General features: G+C 49.4%; 1 protein-coding gene across 2 annotated transcripts in view; it reads right to left on the reverse strand.

Moving 5' to 3' along the window:
* Positions 1 to 22,299, reverse strand: part of PHF20 (PHD finger protein 20) — a 66,541-nt gene extending 44,242 nt beyond the window's left edge. For both annotated transcript variants that reach the window (XM_054173438.1, XM_009901895.2), the window contains exons 1-8: positions 22,248 to 22,299; positions 16,379 to 16,493; positions 9,863 to 10,034; positions 9,578 to 9,662; positions 8,454 to 8,533; positions 2,178 to 2,559; positions 1,721 to 1,828; positions 687 to 863 (exon numbers count right to left, since the gene is read on the reverse strand). In XM_054173438.1, the coding sequence (XP_054029413.1) occupies positions 687 to 863; positions 1,721 to 1,828; positions 2,178 to 2,559; positions 8,454 to 8,533; positions 9,578 to 9,662; positions 9,863 to 10,034; positions 16,379 to 16,461 (1,087 nt within the window). In that variant the 5' untranslated portion in view covers positions 16,462 to 16,493; positions 22,248 to 22,299. The remainder of the gene's footprint in view (positions 1 to 686; positions 864 to 1,720; positions 1,829 to 2,177; positions 2,560 to 8,453; positions 8,534 to 9,577; positions 9,663 to 9,862; positions 10,035 to 16,378; positions 16,494 to 22,247) is intronic.
* Between the last annotated feature and the right edge of the window lie 2,528 nt (positions 22,300 to 24,827).

Raw genomic sequence — 24,827 nt, forward strand, 5'->3', positions numbered from 1 at the left:
CTGCTCTGTGTGTATTCATCACAGTACCCATCCATGCACACACCGACTGTTGTTGTAAACACTTCCTTTTGTGTTAATACAACACAACTGTAGCAACCCCCTACATTCACAACTGATTAGAAACATACAGGCAGGTAACTCTTTATAGCCTAAAGCAGGACAGCTCTCCCCACACCATTATCAGAGCTCCCCCTGAACAGGAAAGGCAGTGAAGCAGAGGGCAGAAACGGGAGTACTATCTCCAACCGAGCCTAAGAATAAAAGTTGATCAAGTTCAATTAAACTCAATTAAAGTTTAGCATTTGGGTTACTTCTTCAATCTAAAGTGTTAAAACTCTGCAATTACCTCACCTTCACAGGCATAACTTGCACCCCTTCCAGAAAGTACAGGAAGAACAACCACCATGTTTCCTTTAAGCTTTTACAACCTAGGGAGCTCTGCTTTTGCAAGACCAGTTATCCCTCTACTGGAAAAACTCCCAGCACACACAGGAAGTGTCAGGGTTACTTGATGGAGAGGGAATCCAAAGCAAAGGGCAATCAGGGCAGCAGAGAGTTGTCAGAACACTGCTGCTGAACTAGTCCTCATTGCAGATAGAGAGCCTGCAGGTGGAAATAAAAGGCTTGCAACAACTAGATGACTGCCATGCCACCATAAACCCAGAGTACAGCAGGAAGCTGCTTACCCTTCTCAGATTCCTGTTGGTTACATTCTGCATCTTTCAAAGGCTGAATTGCTGCTGAAGTTGTGACATGATCTGCAGTTAAGATTTCATGGCCAATACTAGATGAGAGTCTGGAAGATCGCCTCCTGACCTGGTCTCTTTCAGGGTTATCTGAAGAATTCTTCAATTTTTCCTGAGCTGGGACAGACAGATGGAATGGTATTGTGCAGCTCCAAGAGTTCTAAACAGCTGACAAGCTAAAGCTTTTCCCTCCCAGTAACAGTTTGGAAGCAAGTTGTTTAAGGGCTGAGGTTAACAGCAAAAGCCTCGGTGGTCCGACCTGCCTGGAAGATCTCCAGCCCCTGCAGTGGTTATAAACAAGGCTTGTCTCAGAGCTCCCTGAGCTTTTCATGAAGCAAGATCAGCATCTTGCTGGTAAACCACTGCTGTGAACAGCAGCTACCCCACAGCCACCAGTAAAGCCACAAGTTAGGAGGCAAGTCAGACACATGAACCAGTTTGCCCCTGAGCTGGATGAGGTATGTGCAGCGTGGTCCCAAGGAAGGCAAAGAGGCTTCACATCTTCACTTCCTTGCTCATGGTACTGCTGGAGAGAAGGGAATTGTCCTTCCTCATCAACACATTCAGGCTCTTCAGCACCACTACACAGCACACTAAGCAAAAGCTATGGGATTGCAGTGCCATGAATTCTTATTTTGTTTTAAAAGTTCCTGGATGGATCCTCCATCCAGTATCTAAAGAGCTTCTGCAACTTTTATGGCCTTCTACATATTGGGGACAATGTAACCAGTGCCTCCTCTATGGCTGTGAACAGGACTCAGTGCCTCCTTTCTCCAAACCCAGCTCCCAGGCTTCAGGAGGGCATCCCTGCACCATGCTCGACATAGGAATGGCCACTTCTAAGGAAAGGAGTCCTGCATCTCAGCTGTTTCACATCCCACAGTTCAAAGTTAACACCACAGACATTCCCCCACTTAAGCTCCACTGATTTCCATGTCTAAATGCTGTGAAAGCTGAGTATCAAAAATACTCACACAAGTGTCTGTCAATCCTGGGACGCTTGGAAGGGACTTCAGCTCCTTTAGGGATTTTCCGGCGTCTCAGCTCCAAAGTTATGGGCTGCAGAGTCTGAGAGCTTGGCTCTACACATGCAAATGGAGAACAAAAATGGACTGGATATGAAGCTGCAAAACTCTTTATACACAAATTCCCAAGCCTTGCAAAGGAACAGACTGAACTTGCATAAGCAGTGTCACCTGGCTTGCCCAAGCCCATGCAGTCCCCTGCATCCCCCTTGCAGACCTGTCTGACAGTGTACGAAGGCTGCTGGCCCAAGTCTCATCTGGCCAAACCACCGAGGCTCCAAACCCACCTCACAAGCATGCTCTCAAGCCTGAACAGGGACAAGTTCCAAAGGTACAAGTTCACCCCTTGGGCTATGAGAGCAGGGGACTGCCCCTGCTCCCGGGTTGTGCTGGCTCAGCCCCGTACCCGTGGGTGTCACTGGCGGTCTCCCACGCTTCCGTTTAGCTTCTTTTGTGTTCTCCTGGGGACTCTTCACGTTGTCATTTTCAGGCTTCTTCTCAATTTCTGTATCTACTGAATATTCCATATCATTCTCTGATATATTCTCTTTATCTTCTTTTCCATTCTTGGACAGATTCTTCTCGCAGACCTTGCCCTTTTCCGAGATGACTATCAATTTGCCTTCTTTATCAGGCTGCTTGACTCTCCTCTCAGTCTTTAATGTCTTTTCATCCTTGTCTTTCTTTGCATTACCTGTCTTCCTCTGCTCTTTAAATCTCTCCTGCTTTTCAGGAGACGATGGAATTTCATTACCTCTCTCCTTCGGCTTCGCATTCCCCACACCGTTCTAGAAGGAAGAGAAGGGCAGATGAAAACTGGGCCCCTGCCTCTGCATGCAGAAGCCCTGCAGCTCTGTCCAGCTTCCCAAAGGACAAAAACATCCTACTGCAACCCACAGACTAAAACTTGGAGGCACCTGAACTGGTCAAGGACCTATGGAGCTTCAACAGCACAGTGCACCACACCCACTCCCTCACAGTTCAGTGAGGTGTGTGCTGTCCCTTCACTCTCAACCACAGGTTAGGTCCCTACCAGCCCACATGGGACACTGAAGAAAAAGAGCAAGAGTCAGGAGCACAAAGAGGGAAAAACACACAAATCAACTGGATGCAAAAATTGTTCTCCTTCCACCACAGCATCTCACTCCAGGCAGGGCAGCACTGAGTTTGTCACTCCCACTGCTACTGAACCGTGCTCAGCAAAGAGCCAGGGGAGGACACTGCCATCAGCAGCCTCCCCAGGAGCCCTGTGACAGGCACTGCACACACTGCAGTCTGAAAGCAAAGCCCCACAAACTTTGTCCTCCTGGCCAACAGGCTGCTGCTGATCTCACGTTCCCATAGCTCTGTTAACACCAAACCTCAAAGGGGTCTCTGCTACTGCACGTCCCTTGTGTTTTTTGGTCAAGACCCACATCAGCACCGGCAGGGACAGATGCTGACTGTGGGTTTTAGCCTTTCCAGCCATCCTGGCTGCAGGCTGCACCAGGACTCCTCTGCAGTGATGAACAGAAACCTTCTAACTTTGTGCCTGGATCAGTGATTTATGTTTGGTCATGTGTCAGCACTGCCTTTAGTTGGACAAACTTCCCTCCTCTTGCTGCCTGATCACTCGAAGCATTAAAGATCAGTTGTGCTACTTTCCAGCCACAGTTCTGTGAGGCACAACCAGCTGAAAGTCTGAGTGAGGACCAGAGGACAAAAAAGGCCAAATGCCTCCTGGTGCTTCTTTGGATACAGAAAGTGAAGTTGATCTCAGTTACACAGAACTCTGACATGGGGCTCAAGGCTCTGCTTGTTCTGCAGCTCGCCTCTTCCCAGCCCAGCTGTCCTGTCTGCAGCTGGCTCACACTGACTGGCACTTCAACCACTGCCACTCTGCAGACCACTGACCCAAGAAACACTCCAGATGCAGTAATGTGGTTGAGGCACAATCTGCCCCACCTTCCATGGTACTGTTTTAACAATTCTTAGCACAGAGGGGAGTGAAAACAAGTAAAAATGAAACAAGCATTCTTTTAAAGAATGCAGAGGAAGGGACATGGAGAAGGCCAAAGTGCTCCATGATTTTTTTTCCCCTCAGTCTTCACCAGTCACTGCTCCAGCCACACCACCCATGTCTCCATGGCACAATGAAGAACCAGCCACCACAAGAGAAGACCAGGTTCCAGGCCATCTACGAACCTGAAGGTGCACAGGGTCATGGGACCTGATGAGATGCATCCACAGGTCTGAAGGGCATAAAGGGTACTGGAGGGTAGATAAAGTGGCATCAAATTTGAGGAGTAATGGCAGTGGGGTGAAGGTTCTATGGACTGTGACAGGGCAACCATCACCCCTCTTTGGGAAACCATGGGACAACTCAGTCCCACCTCTGTGTCCAGGGAGCCTGTCCTGCTGGAAACTATGCCGGGACACACAGAAGGAAAAGGTTGGTGACAGCCAGCACAGCTTCACTGAGAGTAAATCCTGCCTGTTCCATTCAATAGCCTTCTGTGACAGGGTTACAGCACTGGTAGACAAAAGAACAGCAACTGATGCCATCCACCCAGACCTGGGCAAAGCCTGTGACACTGCCCTGCACAACATCCTGGAGAGAGATGGATTTGGTGGATGGATCCCTCAGTGGCTAAAGGATTGGCCGGATGGTCAAAGAGTTGTGGTCACCAACTGAACATCCAATGAAGACCATCAATGAGTGGAGCTCCTCAGTGGGCAGCACTGGGACCAGCACTGTTTCACATCTTTGCTGTCAGTGGGGACAGCAGAGTGCACTCCTAGAGCAAGTCTGCCGGCAGCACCAAGATGAGTGGCAGTCAACACGGCTGAGGGATGGGATGCCAGCCAGAGGCACCTGACAGGCCTGAGAGGTGGCTCCACGCAAGCCTCATGAGGTTCAAGAAGTTCAAGGTCCTGCATCTGGGTCAGGCCAACCCCCAGTATCAACTCAGGCTGGGAGATGAAGGGATTGAGAGCAGCCCTGCAGAGAAGGGCTTGGGGGTACTGGTGGGTGAAAAACTGAACATGAGCCAGCAATGGGCACCTGTGGCCCAGAAAGCCTAAGGCAAGACTAAAGGAGAAGGTTTCAGCATTACAGAAACTGGGCATGGTTCCAATGTCTTATGTTCCAGTGCTGTGTTTTACCTGTCACTGTGTTCACTGACAAGAGGAATTTATCATCATTTTAGGCCAATGCAGAGCACCCTGCTGAGCACCACTGGACTGTAAGGAGAGCTCAGTCACTCCAGCTGCTTGGGAGAGTTGTGCTCTGGGCTGTGCTTCACATCTGCTTCTGACCTGGAGAAGGGCTTGCCACAAAAGCCTCTTATTATTGCTGCCAAGCACAAACACAGGCTGGGCAGCCCTGAGCAGGAGGACTTGGGGGCCTTAGTTGATGAGGAGCTCACCATGAGCTGGCAAAGTGCATCTGCAGCCCAGAAAGCAGCCACATGCTGGGCTGCACCCTCAGCAGCGTGGCCAGCAGGACAAGGGAGGGGATTCTGCCCCTCTGCTCTGGTAAGGCCCCACCTGCAGTGCTGTGTCCAGCTCCAGAACCCCCAACATCAAAAGCACATGGAGCTGTTAGAGTGGGTCCAGAGGAGGCTGTGAAGAGGATCAGGAGGCTGGAGAACCTCTCCTGTAAGGACAGGCTGAGGGAGTTGGAGTTGTTTAGCCTGGAGAAGAGAAGGCTCCAGGGAGACTTCATTATGACCTTTCAGTACTTCAAGGCCCCCTTTTCCCCTACAGGAAAGCTGGGGAGGGCCTCTTGCTCAGAGTGCAGTGACAGGATGAGGGGTGACAGTTTCAAACAGAGAGGGGAGACTTAGATTGGAAGCAAGGAAGAAGCTCTTTGGTGTGAGGGTGCTGAGACACTGGAACAGGCTGTCCAGAGAAGCCGTGAACATCCCACACATGGAATGCCAGGCTGGATGAGGCCTTGAGCAACCTGGGCTGGTGGGAGATGTCCCTGCTCATGGCAAGGGGGTTGAAGTGAGATGATCTTTAATGTCCCTTCCAGCCCAGGGTATGCTGTGACTCTGTACCTTTGCTGTATGTCTCATGAAAATAGCTGGGCAAAGGGGAAGAAAATATTTCACCTTCTGAGGTGTCTGAGAAGCACTTTTGAGAGGCATAAATCTGTCCTCTGTAGATTCATTAAATGCCACAGCTATGGGAGGAGCTCCAGTGGAAACTCAAAACATGAAACCTCAAGAAACAGCCTCAGACATTGTTTCATCAGTTGTGCTGCTCACAGAACCATTCATTTGAATCAGGTTATGTGGTGCTGGAACACACAGGGACCACCTTCAGCAAGGTGTTCTTGAGCAGCTGGACCCAAACCACAGTGTGCCTGAACTCCCTCTGGACGTTACCCAACTCTCCACAGCAGCCTGTCCTTGCACAAGCCTGTGCACACCGCAAGTGGTTAGCATGCTGCTGTCACTCACCCAGGGACAGAGCTCAGTGTCCTGCAGAAACACACACCCAGCCTACACTGCTCCCCTCAGACAGCAGCTGCTTTGGAGGCCAGCGTCCATCTTCACGGCTACGGTTTCTCCTGCTGGAGAACAGGAGCAGGACACTTGCCCTCCACTGCCACCATGCTGCTACATGAGTCCTGTGCCTGAATCCACACCTCAAGAACCTCAGCTCACACCCAAATCTGGAGCTCTTCAGTGCCTTGATTTTGGGGCTCTGTTTGTGTTTTCCCTCTGCTGCAGCTCGCTGAGCTCCCCAGCAAAGTCTCTGTGGGTTCTCTGGGGATTTCTTTATTCCTTGATGCAGAATGAAGTGTCCCAGCAGAACTTCTCTTGGGTTAACAGAAATCTCCCCAGCCAGTGCTTGAATGGAGAAGAGAACTTACACAAACCCCACCCAAAGCTACACAGAAATATGCAACTGCCTAAAGGAGAGACAAAAATATTTTGCCTCTCTTATGGAGAATACTCAATAGATTGATAGAATGGTTTGTGTTGGACAGGACCTTAAAGCTCCAGGTCCAACCCCCTACCACCTCCCACCAGCACAGGTTGCTCAAGGTCTCATCCAGCCTGGCCCTGAACACCTTCAGAGAGGAGACAGCTACAACCTCTGCCAGTGTCTCACCACCTTCACTCTCAAGAATTTCTTCCTCTTCTCCAGTCCCAACCTCCCCTCTCCCAGTTCAAAGCCACTGCCCCCCACCCTGTCACTCCCAGCCCCTGTCAAAAGTCCCTCCCCAGCTCTTCTGGACCCCTTCAGGTAGTGGAAGGCTGCTCTAAGTCTTCTTGGAGCCTTTTATTCTCCAGGCCAAACAGCCTAACACCCTCAGCCTCCCACAGGGGAGGTTCTGCAGCCCTCTGATCATCTTCATGGCCTCCTCTGTAGGACCACATTGCTTATCATTCAGCTTCATGTATTTAGAGTTAAATCTGGCGTGAGTTTTACTCATGGTGATGAAAGACTTCTTCAGATAGTTCCTTTGTGAGTATTTGTCACCCCTCAGCCAGGCACAGCCATCTGAAAGCTGTCACAAGCACTTTCTGGCAAATCTGAGTCTTCCTCTTAGACTGGCAGATGGCCAGAGCAGGACAGCTCTAAGGAATGCTGTGCCTCTCACCAGCAGCCACAGACTCCAACAGTACCTCTTGGTAATGGGAACTCTTGGAATCTCTATTTAATGCTTGTGCTGAAGAGATGGATTCCATTTCTTTGCTCAAACTTAAAGTTCCAGAAAACTAAAAGCAGAAGGTTACCCAGGGAGGCTGTGGATGCCCCATTCCTGGAGGCTGGATGAGGCCTTGAGCAATGTGGTCTAGTGGAAGGTGTCCCTGCCCACTACAGGGGGGTTGAAACTGGATGATCTTTTAAGTCAGTCCCTTCCAACCCAAACCATTCTGTGAATCTATGAGTACAAACACAGCCTGCAGCCACCACACAAACACGTGGCCAGATCTCAAATCCTGCAGCAGGCACTTCAGAAGTTTTAACCAAGTTGCACAGGCCTAGAATTTGTCAGTCTGCTCTGCAGGAGTGCCTGCACAGGGAAACTGAAGCATGAAGCAGTACCATGTCCACCTCATCACCAGCATAAAACAAATTCTTCCAGGAGTTTGGCTTACTACTGCCTTTCAGCAAGAGCTATAGACTGAACCCACAGCACTGAGCAGCTGAAGAGGCTGGGGAACAACCAAACCACAGAAGTAGAACGTGGATTAGTAGAAAAGCTCATCCTCCCAAAGTTTTGAGGGGAAAGATTGCTAGACAGCTTCCTTAAAAGCCTGAAGACAATCAGTAGTTACTTTGGGACAGAAGTTTCTGTCCCCTCCAGTGTCCCCACCCTTTAATTTTTGAGCAGCATGTATCTAAACTAAGCCCAACCAGGTGAAACAACCCAAGCCTGTTCCCATCCCCTACCACCAGCTTTACTCTGCACATTCTGCACCTTAGGAGACTCAGGAATTTTTTGATTTACAGGCCTAGGATTTCTTTGGTTCCAGAGACACACTCATCCCAGCATGAGCCCAAGAACTCTGCAAACTACACCAAGATGATCAATATAACCTTCTCCTTTGCACAGCTTTGATTTCAGATGCATGTTAACAATAGAGATGGTTTGTTCACTTCACATTTTAATTCATCACATCTAGCCACCTGAACTGTGCCTTTGAGCTGACACTAGTAGCACAAACACAATACTCACCTGATCTTTGGAAAAAGCTTTGACATGAATGTTTTTGACAGTCTGGACTACACCATCATAAAATTTCACAGTGTATGTACCTAAAATTTGAAAATAAAGCAAGAAGAGTTTAAAGACCAGAAGTTACCTAACAGATTTTGCTAACAGCTCCAACACCCTAGCTCCTTATTTAGCTTTGTAAAAGCTGCCTCATCTGTGTTAGAAACTTCAACAGCAGAGGTCTTACCACAGGCCAGGTAAGGGAGAAGGGCAAGTTACCAGAAATAGCCATGGCAAACATAAAGGTGCAAGAGAAGCTTAGAGTTGCTCTCTTCACAAAACCCAACATGCTTGTGGTGGAATACTCCCCACAGGTTTTTTCTCCTTGACCTTACAACATATCCTCAACCTAAAGCAAGCACAGCATGAGAACAAATCCCTCACACTTCCTTTCTGATGCTGAAAGCATTTTTGCAGCTCTGACACTACCTTTACAGTGGCTACATGCAGCTCTTGACAGCTCTTAGCCTGGAGAAGAGAAGGATCAGAGGGGACCTCATTGCCCTCTACAACTACCTGAAAGGTGGTTGTAGACAGGAGGGGGTTGGTCTCTTCTCCCAGAAGAGACCAGCACCAGAACAAGGGGACACAGTCTCAAGCTGTGCCAGGGGAGGTTTAGACTCGAGGTGAGGAAAAAGTTCTTCACTGAGCGAGTCGTTCGTCATTGGAATGTGCTGCCCAGGGAGGTGGTGGAGTCGCCATCCCTGGAGGTGTTCAAGGGGAGATTGGACGTGGCACTTGGTGCCATGGTCTAGTTGTGAGGTCTGTTGGAACAGGTTGGACTTGATGATCCTTGGGGTCTCTTCCAACCTTAGTTACTGTGATACTGTGATAACCTTCAGAAGAAACCCATCTTCCCAAACACATACTGAAAGGATTTACTGAGTGGATACCCCAGCAGAAAGCTTTCATCTTGGGAGAAGGGTAAGAGGTGAGGTTCTAACATTAGAGGCAGACTAAGACACAGAATTGACAACAGAAGTTTTCACAGTTGTCTTCTGTCTCTGTACTGAAGAAAGCAAAGCTGGAATACAATCAGAGATGTGCTCCTGCCAAGCAAGAGAAAAGCAGAAGCGAGGCCTTACCATCTTTGTTAACAGCGGTAACTTTGGCCGGGTAGAAACGACAGTCAGACCAGCAAGCCAACACCTGGTCATTGATGTGAAATCCCTGCAAGACAGCAGGTCAGAGAGTCACTGAAACACGCAGCTTCATTAGCACACCACAGTGATTCCTTCTCCAATATTTACATAAACAACAAAAAACTTACACAGGAGGCAACACAGCAACACTGAAGCATTTTAATGGTCATGAGTTGCACAAATGCACATGGAGCTGTTCCATACTCCAGTGTCCTCATTTCTACTTACTGCACAACCTTCTTCCTCATGCAGTCCTTCCTTTCTTAACTGTATTTTCTCTAAGGGACGTAAGTAAGGACTGTCCCAGCAAAACCATTCATCGTATCTATGGTTCCAGCGCTTGAAATGGATAAGCACTTTCCCTTCTTCATAGTCAATCTCCTCAATGTGAGCTGGGTACCTGGTCAAGAGGCAGATTACAACATTTCAATTAAGAGTAAGGTGAACTGTCTCAGACACTTAGTTACAGTACAAAACATGACACAAACGGAGCCTTCTGCACCACCAAAAGCAAAATGTCTGCAGCTCTGCTTGTTCAGGTTTGATGGGGAGCCAAGGAGCTACACCAAACCACCTTCAGTTCTGCATTAGCTTGGTGTCATTTTACCTATCACTTGTGTAAGCAATAAAGATGCTACCAAATGGCTAAGAGCTCAGCACAGGATGAACCCCAAAACTGAACAGGAAAGCAAACACTGGCTGCAAGAAGGGGAGATAATTAATGAGCTCTTGGTCTGCGGTGGAAAAAAAATAATGAACAGAACTAGAGAGCAAGAAGGCAAACAAAGCTTCCCCAGAGCTCAGTTTCACATACTGACAGAACTGAGAGATCAGCTCCCTCTTGGCAAGAGGAACTCCTGGAGGCCAACACACTCGCTGCCATCAACAGGCATTACCTTCCCTGTGTAACAGCAAAAGTCTAGCAGGCACACTGAGCCCGAGAGAAGTTTCCTGTTCTTAGAGTTGAATTTCATCTGCAAAGTCCTGGATCTTTTAACTAACAATGTCTCGGTGTCATTAGGGTCAAATCCACTCCTTTCTGATCAGGAAGCCCTCACAAACTGTGCATTTCTTTAATTGCATTGGTAATTTTTAACTTCAGTATTTCAGAATCACTATCCCAGCTGAAGAGAGCATCACAAGCACTGATGTTTTCCCCTCCACAGTAACAGTGCCAGGAGGAAAATGTTCATTTGGCAGCGTTTTCAGTTCTTTGTGGATAAAAGGCAAGGCCCCAAAGAAAAGGATAAGGAGAAAGCAAAAACCAAAACCATAAGGACTCTTCACCTGATAAATCACACTTAAAAAGACAGGACAAGTGGCAGAAAGAAAGCAAGGATCAAGAGGATCAAGCTAAAACAATGCCCAGAGAAGTCAGGATTCAGATGGAAATGCAGCACAAACTACAAGCCTCCAGATGAACACAAAAGCTAACCACAACTGAAGCCCTTCAGCAGGTCTCAGACACACCCAGTCAGGACTTGTCCTGAAAGAGCTGCACTGCAGCCACAGCCCAAGGCCCTGCCACCTGCCTCAAGCTAGGAAAGAAATTACCTCCTCGGTGTGACAGAATGCTTTGCATATGGAGGTGACTCCAAGCTCTGTGCTGCACAGGTTCCCAGGGAGGAACCTTCAGTCCTTCCAGTTGTGTTAGTTTATCCTTGGCTATCTCAGCAACTGCCTAGCACCAGGGACAGGTAATGGCAAAAGGCAGTACCCAGTGCCCTACAAAATGCAACAAACGCAGGGGGAGGAATTCCCAGATCCTTTCCACAAGAGACTAGCCAGAAGGACATGCTCTAGCATCACCTGCACCTGTCCCACCTCACCTTCGAAGGCTCCCTGATGGGAAAGAGTTGCTGCCTTATCAAGAAAAGCATACCTGACAGTGAGACCAGAGTTCAGCCTACTTGAGAGCCAGCATGGGTGAACTGCAGCTCTCAGCAAGCTCCCGGACCATCTACCACCACCTCTGAACACTGCTTCTCTTTCTGAAGCAAACTTATGCTCAGTGCTCTTGACTAGAGAAGTAAACAGTTGTGTTAGATCTATCCAAACACTTTGATAGATCCCTCCCTCACATCACCACTTTCCTTCCAGACACAAAACACACCGCTGGCGACTATGAAACAAAGACCCAAGGTTAACAGGTTCTCAACAGCTCTGACCACCGCTCCCTGCCAGTGCAAGCTCCCCTCCGCCAACATTTGGAGCCCAGCCCTCAAAGGCTGTAGCAAGCATGCCACATCAGGAGGTCCAGGTCCTCACACACCTTGAGAAGTAAGGAGTAATGCAGAACATCAATACAGCTGCACCCCAAAACGCCCGCGAGCCCGCTGCCACCCATGACCCCGCCCCCAAAACACCCATGACCCCGGCCCCAAAACGCCCGTGAGCCCGCCGCCATCCACGACCCCGGCCCCAAAACACCCGCGAGCCCGCCACCGCCCGCGAGCCTGCCCCCAAAACGCCCGCGACCCCACCGCCACCCATGACCCTGCCCCCAAAACGCCCACGGGCCCGCCCCCAAAATGCCTGCGAGCCCGCCCCCCAAAACGCCCGCGACCCTGCTGCCACCTGCGAGCCCGCCCCCAAAACGCCCGCGACCCCGCCGCCACCTGCGAGCCCGCCCCCAAAATGCCCGCGAGTCCACCGCCACCTGCGAGCCCGCCCCCAAAACGCCCGCGACCCCGCCGCCACCCGCGAGCCCGCCCCCAAAACGCCCGCGACCCCGCCGCCACCTGCGAGCCCGCCCCCAAAACGCCCGCGACCCTGCCGCCACCTGCGAGCCCGCCCCCAAAACGCCCGCGACCCCGCCGCCACCCGCGAGCCCGCCCCCAAAACGCCCGCGACCCCGCCGCCACCTGCAAGCCCGCCCCCAAAACGCCCGCGACCCCGCCGCCACCCGCGAGCCCGCCCCCAAAACGCCCGCGACCCCGCCGCCACCTGCGAGCCCGCCCCCAAAACGCCCGCGACCCTGCCGCCACCTGCGAGCCCGCCCCCAAAACGCCCGCGACCCCGCCCCCACCCGCGAGCCCCCCCCCAAAACGCCCGCGACCCCGCCGCCACCTGCAAGCCCGCCCCCAAAACGCCCGCGACCCCGCCGCCACCCGCGAGCCCGCCCCCAAAACGCCCGCGACCCCGCCGCCACCCGCGAGCCCGCCCCCAAAACGCCCGCGACCCTGCCGCCACCCGCGAGCCCGCCCCCAAAACGCCCGCGACCCCGCCGCCACCTGCGAGCCCGCCCCCAAAACGCCCACGACCCCGCCGCCACCCGTGAGCCCACCCCCAAAACGCCCACGACCCCGCCGCCACCTGTGAGCCCGCCCCCAAAACGCCCACGACCCCGCCGCCACCCGTGAGCCCGCCCCCAAAACGCCCACGACCCCGCCGCCACCCACGAGCCTGCCCCCAAAACGCCTGCGAGCCTGCTGCCACCCGCAACCCTGCCCCCAAAACGCCCGGGGGCCCACCCCCGAAACGCCCGCGACCCTGCCCCCAAAACGCCTGCGAGCCCGCCGCCACCCGCGACCCTGCCCCCAAAACGCCCGCGGGCCCGCCCCCGAAATGCCCGCAACCCTGCCCCCAAAACGCCTGCGAGCCTGCCGCCACCCGTGACCCTGACCCCAAAACACCCACAGGCCCGCCCCCAAAACACCTGCGAGCCCGCTGCCACCCGCAACCCGGCCCCCAAAACACCCGCAGGCCCACCCCCAAACAGCCTGCAACCCTGCCCCGGGCAACTTAAAAGAAATTCATACTTTTTATTTCCAAAAAACCATAAATCCACAAACCCCTGAAAAAAAAGAAAAAAATAGACTATTCAAATGAAAACACAAAAAGCCACAACAAGAAGCCACCAAAGTGCTGAATGAGACACAGAGCTGAAGCCTGGCTAAGGCCTGCAAAAGAGTTCAACCACCACCAGGGATGGTCCAACACATCCTCCCCCAAATCACAAAGGATGCATCCAGCATCCTCCATGGGCCATCAAGACTGCCAATTGATCCTGGGGAAGAAATCCTCACCTGGTACTAATTTTTTAGCTGACACACTGTGAAAAACAGGCTGAAATCAACCAACCTTTTGCACTACACTGGGAGGTCACAACAAGCAGCTTTGCAGTTCAGCTCAGAAGGAATGATGAGCTTGTATCTTTCAAGGCCTCATACCTGGGCTAAACAGCAAGGGAAAATCTCCACGGTGCCCAGCCTGCTGGCACTGATTTTAGTAAGAACCCAAGCAAAAATCAAAAGCTCAAACAGAGAGGAGTTAGCAATGACAGAGACAACAGCAGCCTGAAGTTGTTACAGCACAGCAAATGGGTTTCCTGCAGACACAAGTGTAAAACCATCCTGTTCTGGGAAGAACTAAATAGCTGGAAACTCAGAGTGCTGACTAAAGAAGTTCCTATCCCTCAGTCCCAAACTAGTTCATTTCCCTCCTCATCTCCTATGCACCAAAACTGAACTGCTGTGAACTCACTCAATCTAGGAGGGCCATACCAGTACTCATCTTTGCTAAGAGCTCTAAAGATGCAAAATTCAACATGCACTTTGGCAAGGAGCAGACTCTGCAGTGCCTCCTCTTCTGGCATACACCAGTGGTTTTCCTCCTCAGTAGAGCTGCCACCACATGCAAACAACCTGCAGATCCTGGACTACCATTTCAGGGAACAAGCTACTGCCACACAAGGCAGGTAAATGGGGCTCCAAGATGAAATCTACTCCTACACATTATTGCTACTGGAGGAGCAGTCCTCACCCAGGAACTGAGTGGTGTGTTTGGTACCAAGCACACAAATCGAGGCCAGCCCCCTGACCAAACCAGAGCTTCTGCCCCCATTTAAGTGCCAGCGCAGTACCAAAGCACACGCAGGAAAAGCTTAGACCTCTGAAGGGACAGCCCTGGCAAAAGCAGCAACAACAAAGTTCTGTGTCCATGTAAAAGGAGCACACTGAAACCACCCAGTGACCCTGTTCACACTGCAGCAGGTCAAAGGAGCAGAGACAAAACAAGTCTGCTATCCGCTACAGCTCCAAAGCTGGGGAGCTGGCAGCCTGGCACCACTGATACTGCCAAGAGAAACTAAGACTACTCCTCTTCCACATTTTGGTTCCAAACTCCAAGAATAGAAACAGATGCAGATCACCAGTCAAGGAAACATGGACTTTATGAGGGAGGTTTCAAAAGCTTTGCAAGCAAAATAAACCTCCTCAAACCAACTAAGTTGTGAGACAAAGAGTTGCAAGACACTGTGCATAAGGTGACTGAAGATAAGTGTCTTGAAAAACCAAAAAGCATGGCTTGGCCCTGGCCATGCAGCACATTCAAAACTCAGACTGAGGCAAGGGATCTGTGCAAGTAGGGGTGCTGGATTCCCCCCACCCTGAGTCATCCCACTTCAGAGCCATGCATGCCCATGCTTTGAGGCGCTGCTCTCATCCAGACACACCAGCAATGGCACAGCCATGGACATGAGTTGTTAGCCTCATTCAAACACCATCTTCACTAACTGCATCTTTAGGAAGCCTTCATTACAGAGAGCTCAGGAAATCTCCTGTGTGGAGGTGTAAGTTTTCTGCAGCATAAGCAAAGCACAAGAACACAAAAGATGGCTGCAGCCTCAGACCAACCCCCTACCTGCACACCTCATGGTTACAGAGGAAAGCCACCAAAACATGCAGCTGTGATTTCCTGGTGGCACTGCCTGTCCTCTCCATAAGCAGCCATGCTCACTCATTCTCACAGCTCCAATCACCTCGTATCTGGGAAGCAGAGAAACACTCTGCATGCAACGAGATGTTTTGGAACGAGTCCCTTGTGTCTAAGGCAATGCTCCATCCTTCTGGGACATCCAGATGGCTCTCAGCACTTCTGCATGCTTAACCTGCTGGCAGGCTCCAGAGCCTAAAGCATGAATCTCTCTAACCCACAGAGACTCTGAAATGAAAGTCAACTCAGGCTAATTTCAGGAGATAGAAGACATCTTACAGAGCTGGCAAGAGCAAATTCATTCCTCTATTTAAGCAGTGTTTGACTCCAGCAATTTTCATTGCATGCTTTGTTCACTGAACATCATTAAATGCCAAATTTTTGAGCTGACTTCCTAAAATGGACACAGTTAGAAGGCTCAAAGTTAGCCCAAGAAGCTTTGAGACCCTTTTCCCCCTTCCTATTGCAGTGATTGGTCAAGAGAAGTGTTCTTCCTTACAACTATAACCTGCACAACAGGCTCCAGAGCAGACTTCTTACTGTGGAATGTGTTTCTGCACCCAGCCCTTGAGTTCTATAAGCTGACCACCATCAAATAAGCACAGACCATAACCATTTCTATCAGACCTGGAAGCCTAAGATCTCACAACAGCAATGCAAAGGAGGTAGTGAGGAACCACCCTGGGTATTCCATACTCCAAACAACTTCTCTCTCCATAATGTCTGCTCTGCAATCTGCGTGTAGCACAGAACCTGAAGCGTCAGTCTGGAGGTCCAGAGGCTGAAGTCCCAACCAGATGCCATCAGCAGTCCTACTGCTCAGACACAGCACCAGCAAGATTCTTTTCAAGGACCAGCACAACACATCAGCACCTAGGGCCCATTACCACCACCGGGGTACCAACTTCTGTACGTTATCTACTTTCCTACAAACCAACGACCAGGACTCTAAGTACTGTAAGGATACAAAATATTTAAGATAGTAAAGACTTAAAGTGAATAGAATATGAATGGTTTTAAAAAAAATACCAGTTTTTTAATCTGTCACGGGCTTCCAACTGGGCTCCCACCTCAAAGTTGATCCCTCTTCTATTCGGAGGATGTTTTGTCATTTTGTAATAGCAACACTGCTGATTTTATTCCCCTGAAAAATGCAATTAGATATCAATCACTAATCAAGACATACACAAAATAAGCTTATGCACCACAATCCCCAACAGCTGGATGTGCAGAGACTTCTGAAGCTTTGGTCTGCAGAGGGTACAGGGGGCAATTAGCTCTTCAATGAGGGCTCCCAAGCGACAGTGCGCGGAGTCCGTTCACAAAGGCGTTCAAAACGCTTGTGCCGGACCGGGAAAGGTTGAAGCTCAACCTCTGTCCACTGGTCCCAGGTCCAGGCCAAACAAAACTCTGCAACCTGCTGTTCAGTCACAGCCCAGACAGATGTTTTGAAGGAGTCTCTCCCCCCTCCCAGGAATCCAGTAAACAGAAGTGGGCACAATGGAAGGCAGTAACAATCTTCAACAGCTACCTCATCAGTGAGACACTCAGGAACACTCTGGCACCTCAGCACTACGAATGCAAGAGTTCAAAGACATCAGAGCTGCAGTTTCTTTACCCCAGGTCAGGAGACCATCTGTACTGCTTGCGTGTTTGTATCACTTGCTTCCCTCTTCCCCACCACCTGACCCAGCAGACAGTCTTCCCTGGGACGTTTCCAACAAATAAAACAAAGGTTTAACAAGTCCTGCCCAAAGAGCTTCTCTCAGGCTACCTTTAGCTGCTGAGCAGACTTCCCACTGCTGCTCCCCAAACTTCTGTCATTCAATTTCCACAATTACAAGATGCAAATTAGGATAAATTCCTGCAGTTTTTAAGCTCAGGGGATCCAAGCATGCAATTAAGTTCCATCTGATACCATCTTCCTTACAGCAAGGCTGCATCTTGACGGTTTAAAGATGTACAAAATGGATGCAAGCTAAATGAAAACAAACCTGCAGTCTTGCACCACCAGAGCAAGGAGACAAGCACCAACTGAAACAAGCACTTTGAGTCATGCAAGTCATCACCAGCAATGACACCAACTGAGCTGCACCTGCACAAGGACTGACATTACTTTATGAAGAGTTACTCTGAGTTCAAGCATGCTTCAGAAATCAAAGACCTTTGGGAAAGTCCTAAAGGTTCTATCACACAGAACAGCAACTCCACCAACACATCTTTCAAACCAGGCCGTTTGCCTAGGGCTGCCATGGAGGCACCTTGAGTATCACAACCACAGTGCAAAGAAACCTCTCTACCAGAAGATTATCTGCTGCCTTCCTCCACAGCACTGCTCTCAAACTTATCTCCACTTCCATTGAAGCAGCCTGCAACAGTATGGGAGGGGAAAAAAAAGAAGAGTTCTTGCCGGTAAGCTGAAGTCACAGCAGAGTGACTCACACCAACTCAGCCACCCAGGGAAGGAGAATCAGCCCAAGTCACTGTTCTAGAGTATTTGCTAACGGTGTGCTCACCCACAGGCAGCTGATCAGAAAGTTTAGAGGAGAGAACTCCTATGGGGAAAAAGGTGGGATCACTGCTCTCTCCCCAGAGTTTTCTTCCTTCTCCCCTGCAGCTATGAAACTGGTGGCTTTGAGCTCTCCCTCACACCCTGTGACTGCTCCAGCAGCCTCAACACTCAACAGGGCTTTGTGTGCAGCTAATTTCAGGAACAGCTTCCTCAGATACTTCTTAGGACACTGCACAGTATCAATCACCAGAGGAGCTCAACAACTTTACTCTGAACAACACAGCCTTAGATCAAGACTGAAACCACAGGCCAGAGCCTTCACTGGGAGCCAGCACACAGCTCTTCACTAACAAGGCCATGTGGAGAGTTCGGTGCTCAAAGGAAGCACTGAACACAGGACCTTGCCCCTGCTTCCAGACTGTTTCAGCCTCTGTCCTCTCCTGCAAGGACTACCTAAGAACCCCTACAGCAAACAGACTGGCAATAAAATCAGACTCAGAGTAACAGTTATGACCTGGAAATGAGAACCCTTCATCAGAACATCTCTTGTAAAATTTTCTTCATTAAGAAATTAAGTTTGGTACTAACTTAACAACCAAAGTAAGCCATGGCCAGGCCTTTCATTTGGTACCTCCTGGAATCCTGCTGTGAGCTGGCAATGCTTGCAGGCAGCCCAAAGGCAGCTGTGCGCTGGGCTGCACCAACACAAGCGTGAGCAGCAGCACAGGGAGAGGATTCTGCTCCTCTGCTCTGCTGAGACCCCACCTGGAGTACTCCAGCTCTGGAGCCCCCCAACACAAGGACCTCAGATTGTCAGAGAGGTTTCAGAGAAGGGACGCAAAGATAATTCGAAAGCTGGAGAACGTCCCCAACGGGGACAGGCTGGGAGAGTTGGAGCTGTTCAGCCTGGAGAAAAGAAGCTTCTGAGGTCACCTTAGAGAAGCCTTCTAGTACCTGAAGGAGCCACAGGAAATCTGGAGAGGGACCTTTTACAAAGGCCTGTGGTGGCAGGACAAGGGGCAATAGTTTCAAACTAGATCAGGGTAGATTTAGACTGGGCATTAGGAAGAAGCTCTTTACTATTCGAGTGGTGAGACATGGGAACAGGTTGCTCAGAGAAGTTGTGGTTAGCCCTTGCCTGGAAATGATTAAGACCAGGCTGGATGAGGCTTTAAGAACTTGGTGTAGTGGGAGGTGTCCCTGCCCAGGGCAGGGGGTTGGAACTGGATGATCCTTGAGGTCCCTTTCAACCCAAACCATACTATGAATCCTTGAATCCATATTTCTCAAGTGCTCAAGACCACAAAGACAATTAAATCAAGAGGTAGTTATTAGGCCTACCTCCAAAGCTGTATGGCTCTTCTCCAGAACTTCTTATTCCACCTATGAGGATTAGGCCCATTTCAGGAACAAATACTTCAAGATTTAGACAGGACATTCTAAATCTACATCACTGGAAGTACACAATTCTGTTGTTTCCAAGGGACAGCCTTTTCCTCCCCATAAAAGTCATGATGATGTCAGTCAGGTTTTAAAGACCATTCAACTATCAGATACTTGCAGGTACCAAGCAGGAAGCACATTTACATCAGGCAGTGCAGAGCAGAATTCACTCCCACTGGCCTTGCTACACAAGATGTAGCCATTCTTATTCTCTTGCCCGGTCAGTGCTTAGCCCCAAGCCTGGTGCATCAGTGAATTCCAGTGGAGTTCCTCTGGAAACTGGAGAAATCTTGCACATTATCATGCAGACTAAACCCAAACAGTTATGGCAAGTTCTCCTTTGCACCAGTAACAGCCTCTAGTGTATTACCTCTGGAAACTGCAGAACTACTGCAGCCTTTTTCAAAGCCTCACTTCCCTTTGCAAACTCTCTTCCAAACCACTGGCAGTCCCTACCACCACACCAAAACCCCTGCCTCTACAGCAGTCCCACTTCCAAACTTGGTCCTGTGTCAATTCAGGTCAGAAGGAAGGCAAATCACTGCCACAACTCAGCCTCTTATCTCCTTCTTTCTTTAGTGTGGGACCACTTCTCTGCCAGACCCAGGGCTCTCCCTCCCATTTTATCAGAGCACTACAGAGGCAAAAAAGAGGAACTCCACAAAAAGCTGCAGTTCTCCAACTTGATCAAGGGGCATGGCAAACTTTGGCAGTTGGCACAAATCTAATGTTCAGTGCAAAGCAGCAGGAAGTTTTGTCCTGGATGGTGAGCCTGCTGCGGGGCTTCCTACAGCACTGCTGGGTGGTTCAGGACGCTCCCAGCAAAACCAGGAAGTAAAAGCAACTAGCAAGAGACCGTCCTGTGTTCACTGGAGATGCAGCCCAGGTGTAACTGAACTGGGACACTGGAGACAGCCCCAAGATTTGAGCTGCAGCTCCTCACCAAGCAACAAGGCGCAAGCTTGGTTCATCTCCTTCGCGTACAGCAGCGTGAGCAGTTCCTGCACCAGCCCACGATTCCACAGCCTAAGCTGACTCTGCCATTCACTCCAGCACCAGTGCTCCAAACAGTTTTGAAGCTCTCAAGGACTAAGTCCAAGCACATTTTGCACATCAGGCTTTTATTGCTCTGTAACAGTTAGTTTTGACCTTTACTTATCCCCTTTGTGCACATGATACCCAGCCTGGCATCTTCCTCTGCGGCAGGAGGATGGAAGCCTCAGCCAGCTCACCCCCTACAACACGCACGCCCCCAGCGGCAAGGGTCAGTCCAGAGCAGGCCACGGTCCCCACCACAACGGGAAGCCCTCGCAAGTGGATGAGCACAGCCATGCTGTGCTGAAAGCACACACCTGCAGACGAGAAAAAGGCAATGGCCACGTCAGACTGCACCACAGCTCTTACAGACACCTTCACGTGACAACCCCCACGGCATCTCGGCAAGGCTAAGCGCCAGGCTCACCACTGCTACAGACTGCTTTGGCATCCACCTGGGAAGCTGATTACAAGAGACTTTTATTACCTGAAGACAAACCCAATTCTGCCTACCAGGTTTTGCCCACAACAGCATTGCTGCCATGCAGTGTGCCTGACTCTGTTACTCTACACACAAAGCCCACAGCATCATTATACATCATTAACCCAAACCCAGCTCTGTACCAGCTATTCACCTAAGGACCCCCAGGCTCCTGCCTCACGTTTTGGTGAAGGACACCATTTCACAGCATGAGGAGGCAGCTTTAGGACACAAAAAACAGTTTGAGAAGATACCCTTAACAATGATATTTCAAAATACAATGCCCCAGATCTTCAGTCAAGTGTCTGTTTTTTTTAATGCAGCAGGAGCAGAAATAGGGAAGATTCAAAATGGGCATTAAAGACCACTAGAAACAGCAACAAATTCCAAGGAATACTGCATCACCACCTTTTGCTATCCACAAGACATTCCAAACAAGACACTGGCCTACATGCACTTCTTATTCACACCATGCAGGATCCTGAGGTAGATCTTGCCCAGCACTCCCTTTCTGCTTCTCCAGGTGTCCCAGATTCCATCAGCAACTACACAGGCAAGCTGAGTGAGCAACACAACCCTGAAACTCCATCTGATACAACGTCTGTAACAATACTGCTGCTTTCTCAACACTGAAACTTTCCCTAAAAGGACAAGGCTTAGTATCTCATTTCAGACTCCTCTTTTTCCTATAGAATTAGACTAACAAGGCTGACACCAGGAAAATTCCACATTTTCTCCCCTCTTCGGGCAGAAAGCAAGACTTGCTCAAAGCACTCCATGGCAGAAGTGAAAAGGGTCAGCAAACATAAGCTACCCTCCCCAAATCGAGATCCTCACACTCTCCCTGAGGCTGCAGGGCATGCAGAAGGGCATTTTCATCCTCTCAACATTCCATGCATCTGTGCTGTCAACTCAAACTGATGCTGAGACTAGGACAGACCATGATGGAAGCAGAGTTGTCAACATGGGCAGTTCAACAGAACAGAAATCAAGGTTTTGCTCCAACACCACCTACATGAATTACCAAGTGCAATTAAAGAAATGAACACTCCTTGAAGGACAGAATTCTTTTCAATCATTTGAACATCTCTCATTTAGCTGTTCTGGTTTTCCTTTCCCCCCCACCCTGTAACACACTGAAGGGAAAAGGCAAACACTCTTAAGCATGGCACAAGGGAAAAAAATCCATTGTGAAAAGTGTTTCTGTCACATGGAATAAAGCCATTTTTCCTAAATAAAATGACATTCAAGGGAAATCTACTTTAAAAGGACTACCATTTTCTTCCTCCACCTGAAAATGCACAGTCCTTGGTTTAACAAATGTAGGGATTTAATTCAGAGAAGTATTATCCAAGAATTAAAGCAAAACTTCAAAAGCTTAAAGAAACCTACAATTAACAAACCCAGGGGCCCATGGTTATACTCACCAAGAAGAAACTTGCTGCTTATATGGCTGCAAGCATTCCAAAGGCTGCTGTACAACTACAGGCAAGGAAAAACAGAAATCATGTGAATGCTGAGACTAAAAGTAGTCTAGAGTTCAACCCTACAGCCAACAGTATCCTAACCATGCAGTAACACCTTTAGAACATCAATTGAATCTGAAAATCATTTAACACAGAGGGTCAGGCAGGCTACTGTGATCCAAATTAGAGAACCTCATGGACACAGGGACTCCCACCACCCACCCACATGACACTTCTGTGGTTGGTTTATCCTCTGCAAAAGAGAAGCCACCAGGCTTATCGTGACTCTGAATTTGGTGCACCAAAGATCTCAGAGCAAGCCCATTAGCTGGGCAAGTAACCAGTGCAGCTGCCATCCTTGCATGTCAGCAGCTCCAAAGCCCAGGTACTGCCTCCAGACACTGAAGAATAGGCTAGTGACTGATTCAGTGCACCACATGGGCTAAGCTGCACTTTAAAGGACATTCCAGCCTACAGGCAGTTTTCTCTTGTTCTTTAACAACTGACCATTCCAGGTGGACTGACAGCACAGACCATAATGACTTCATCACCTTTTCCAATGGACTGCTGAACAGGAGAACAAGAGGAGAACAAGAGAACAAGCTGCTTGTCCTTGGCCCCCTCTATCCCATTTGCCCTTTCTTGTTTTGTTTTCCCTCTGTTTTTCAAGTTGCAGAAACTCTTAACTGCCTTCTCCACCCTTCCCAGTAACAGCTATTTGGCAGAGAAGGCTTTTAAATAAGGCTGCAGAACAGTCAGAGACACTTAAAGGCATTCAGTCTGTCCCAAATCTAACACCATCTTTTCCTTCCAGGAGTTTAAGGAGACGTGACACTGAGGAATGCCCACAGATACCACTGCATTCTTCCACTGCCCAAACAGTCTGGAACTGAGGACAGAAGATAAAACAAGAAAAACCCTCAGTTCTGAAATACCAAGTATGTGAAGCAGTCCATAAACAACCCCAAACCTGGGTCAAAGGGTCAGAGTGCCTGAGTGTTCCAGATTTGGAAGTACATCAAAATCCTTTTGCAGAATGATTCACACAACTGAAGTCATCACGCCTGATGCAACATCCCATTCCTACTCCTGCTGCTGGACTTCTGCTGCAGTGCCATGCTGCCCAGCAAATACCAAGTCATCTCTCAGGGCAGGTTATTCTAAAAACCAATCACAGCCCTGGGCCAGACACAAGACTGCAAGAGGCTCAAATCACATAAACATTCTGACTTAAACATGGATTTTCAAGATACATCATGGTTACACCAATGCTTTTGGCCTATTTGGAACTATTCAGAGACAGGGGGGAAAAAAACACAACAACAAATGCTTCTTGCTTTTAGAAACTATTCCAACTGCCAAGAAAAAAAGCAGCCTAATGAATCAGGGGGGAAAAAAATTACATGAAACATGTCCTTCATAGCAAAAGCTTCTGGCAGCTTAAGACTCTAGACATGGATATGGATTCAGCTCGTAGTTAACAAAGAATAAATTTAGTTTGATAGAGGTTTTAAAGGTGCAAATTATCTACCAGCAAGAACTCTCTCAAGGAAATGAAGAGTTCAAATGTTTAACAACTGAAAGTCCTGCAGATAGTTCCAGCAAGCTGTCTGAGCCAAGCTGTTTCTTACGGGAGCACAAATGCCCAGCGCTCAGTACAGCAATGTGTGCGCATCTAGCCACGTGAACAAACGCCAGCCACAGCCACCACAGCAAGTCCTCTCCTGTCGACAAAGGCATCCTCAGAGAGATAAAAGAGCTACATCCATCACATGGCAGAGGTATGCCTTTTGGTAATACAAGGAATCAGCTAGAGGAGTTCCTCCAGAAGCGTCTTCATCCACAAACGCAGTCAGTGCGAATACACACAAGACTTCTCCAGACTGCAGAAGTGGCAGAAACAAGCTACAGCCATCTGAACTGTTCTGAGAAGCCAAACTCAGCCCACAGCCTGGGCACTTCAATGCAATTTGTCCTCTCTTCCTTCCTGAACTGAAGCTGCATAAAACCACTTCACAATGCACCCAGTGACTGTCCTCCAAAAGACACTGCTGCCTTGCCTGATGGGTACCTATAAGCTCACACTGCCTTTGTCAAGTAAAAACCAGGAAGAGAATGGACCAATTCTCACTGTGATTCTATACTCCTTCAGAAGCAAACCCAAACCCCACAGAATTCCATGGACAAACCTACAGTGAGCCTGGACTGTATTTAAGCAGCTGGTTTAGGACAGTGCTGCAGCAACCTAATGCTGAACCTGAACAAGGTGCTGTCAGAGTATCCTTGTATGAGAGAGGAAAGGAACCACACGTGGGCTCAAAAACTCATGCCCATGCCAGCATTGTGCAGACAACAGGCTGCTCAGAACACACCTTTAAGAAACAGTAGGGCTCAAGAACAGGACCTCCCTTTGCCAGATGACTGACAGCAATCACATTCTGCACTCAATGCCAATGGTTTTTTAAGTCAGTACAGAAGTTGAAGCGGCTCTGAAGTGTTACTACTGACATCCTTTCTGAGAACAATGCCTTGGTCTTCAGG

This window comes from Dryobates pubescens, chromosome 26, assembly GCF_014839835.1.
Source record: "Dryobates pubescens isolate bDryPub1 chromosome 26, bDryPub1.pri, whole genome shotgun sequence".
Taxonomy (NCBI): domain Eukaryota; kingdom Metazoa; phylum Chordata; class Aves; order Piciformes; family Picidae; genus Dryobates; species Dryobates pubescens.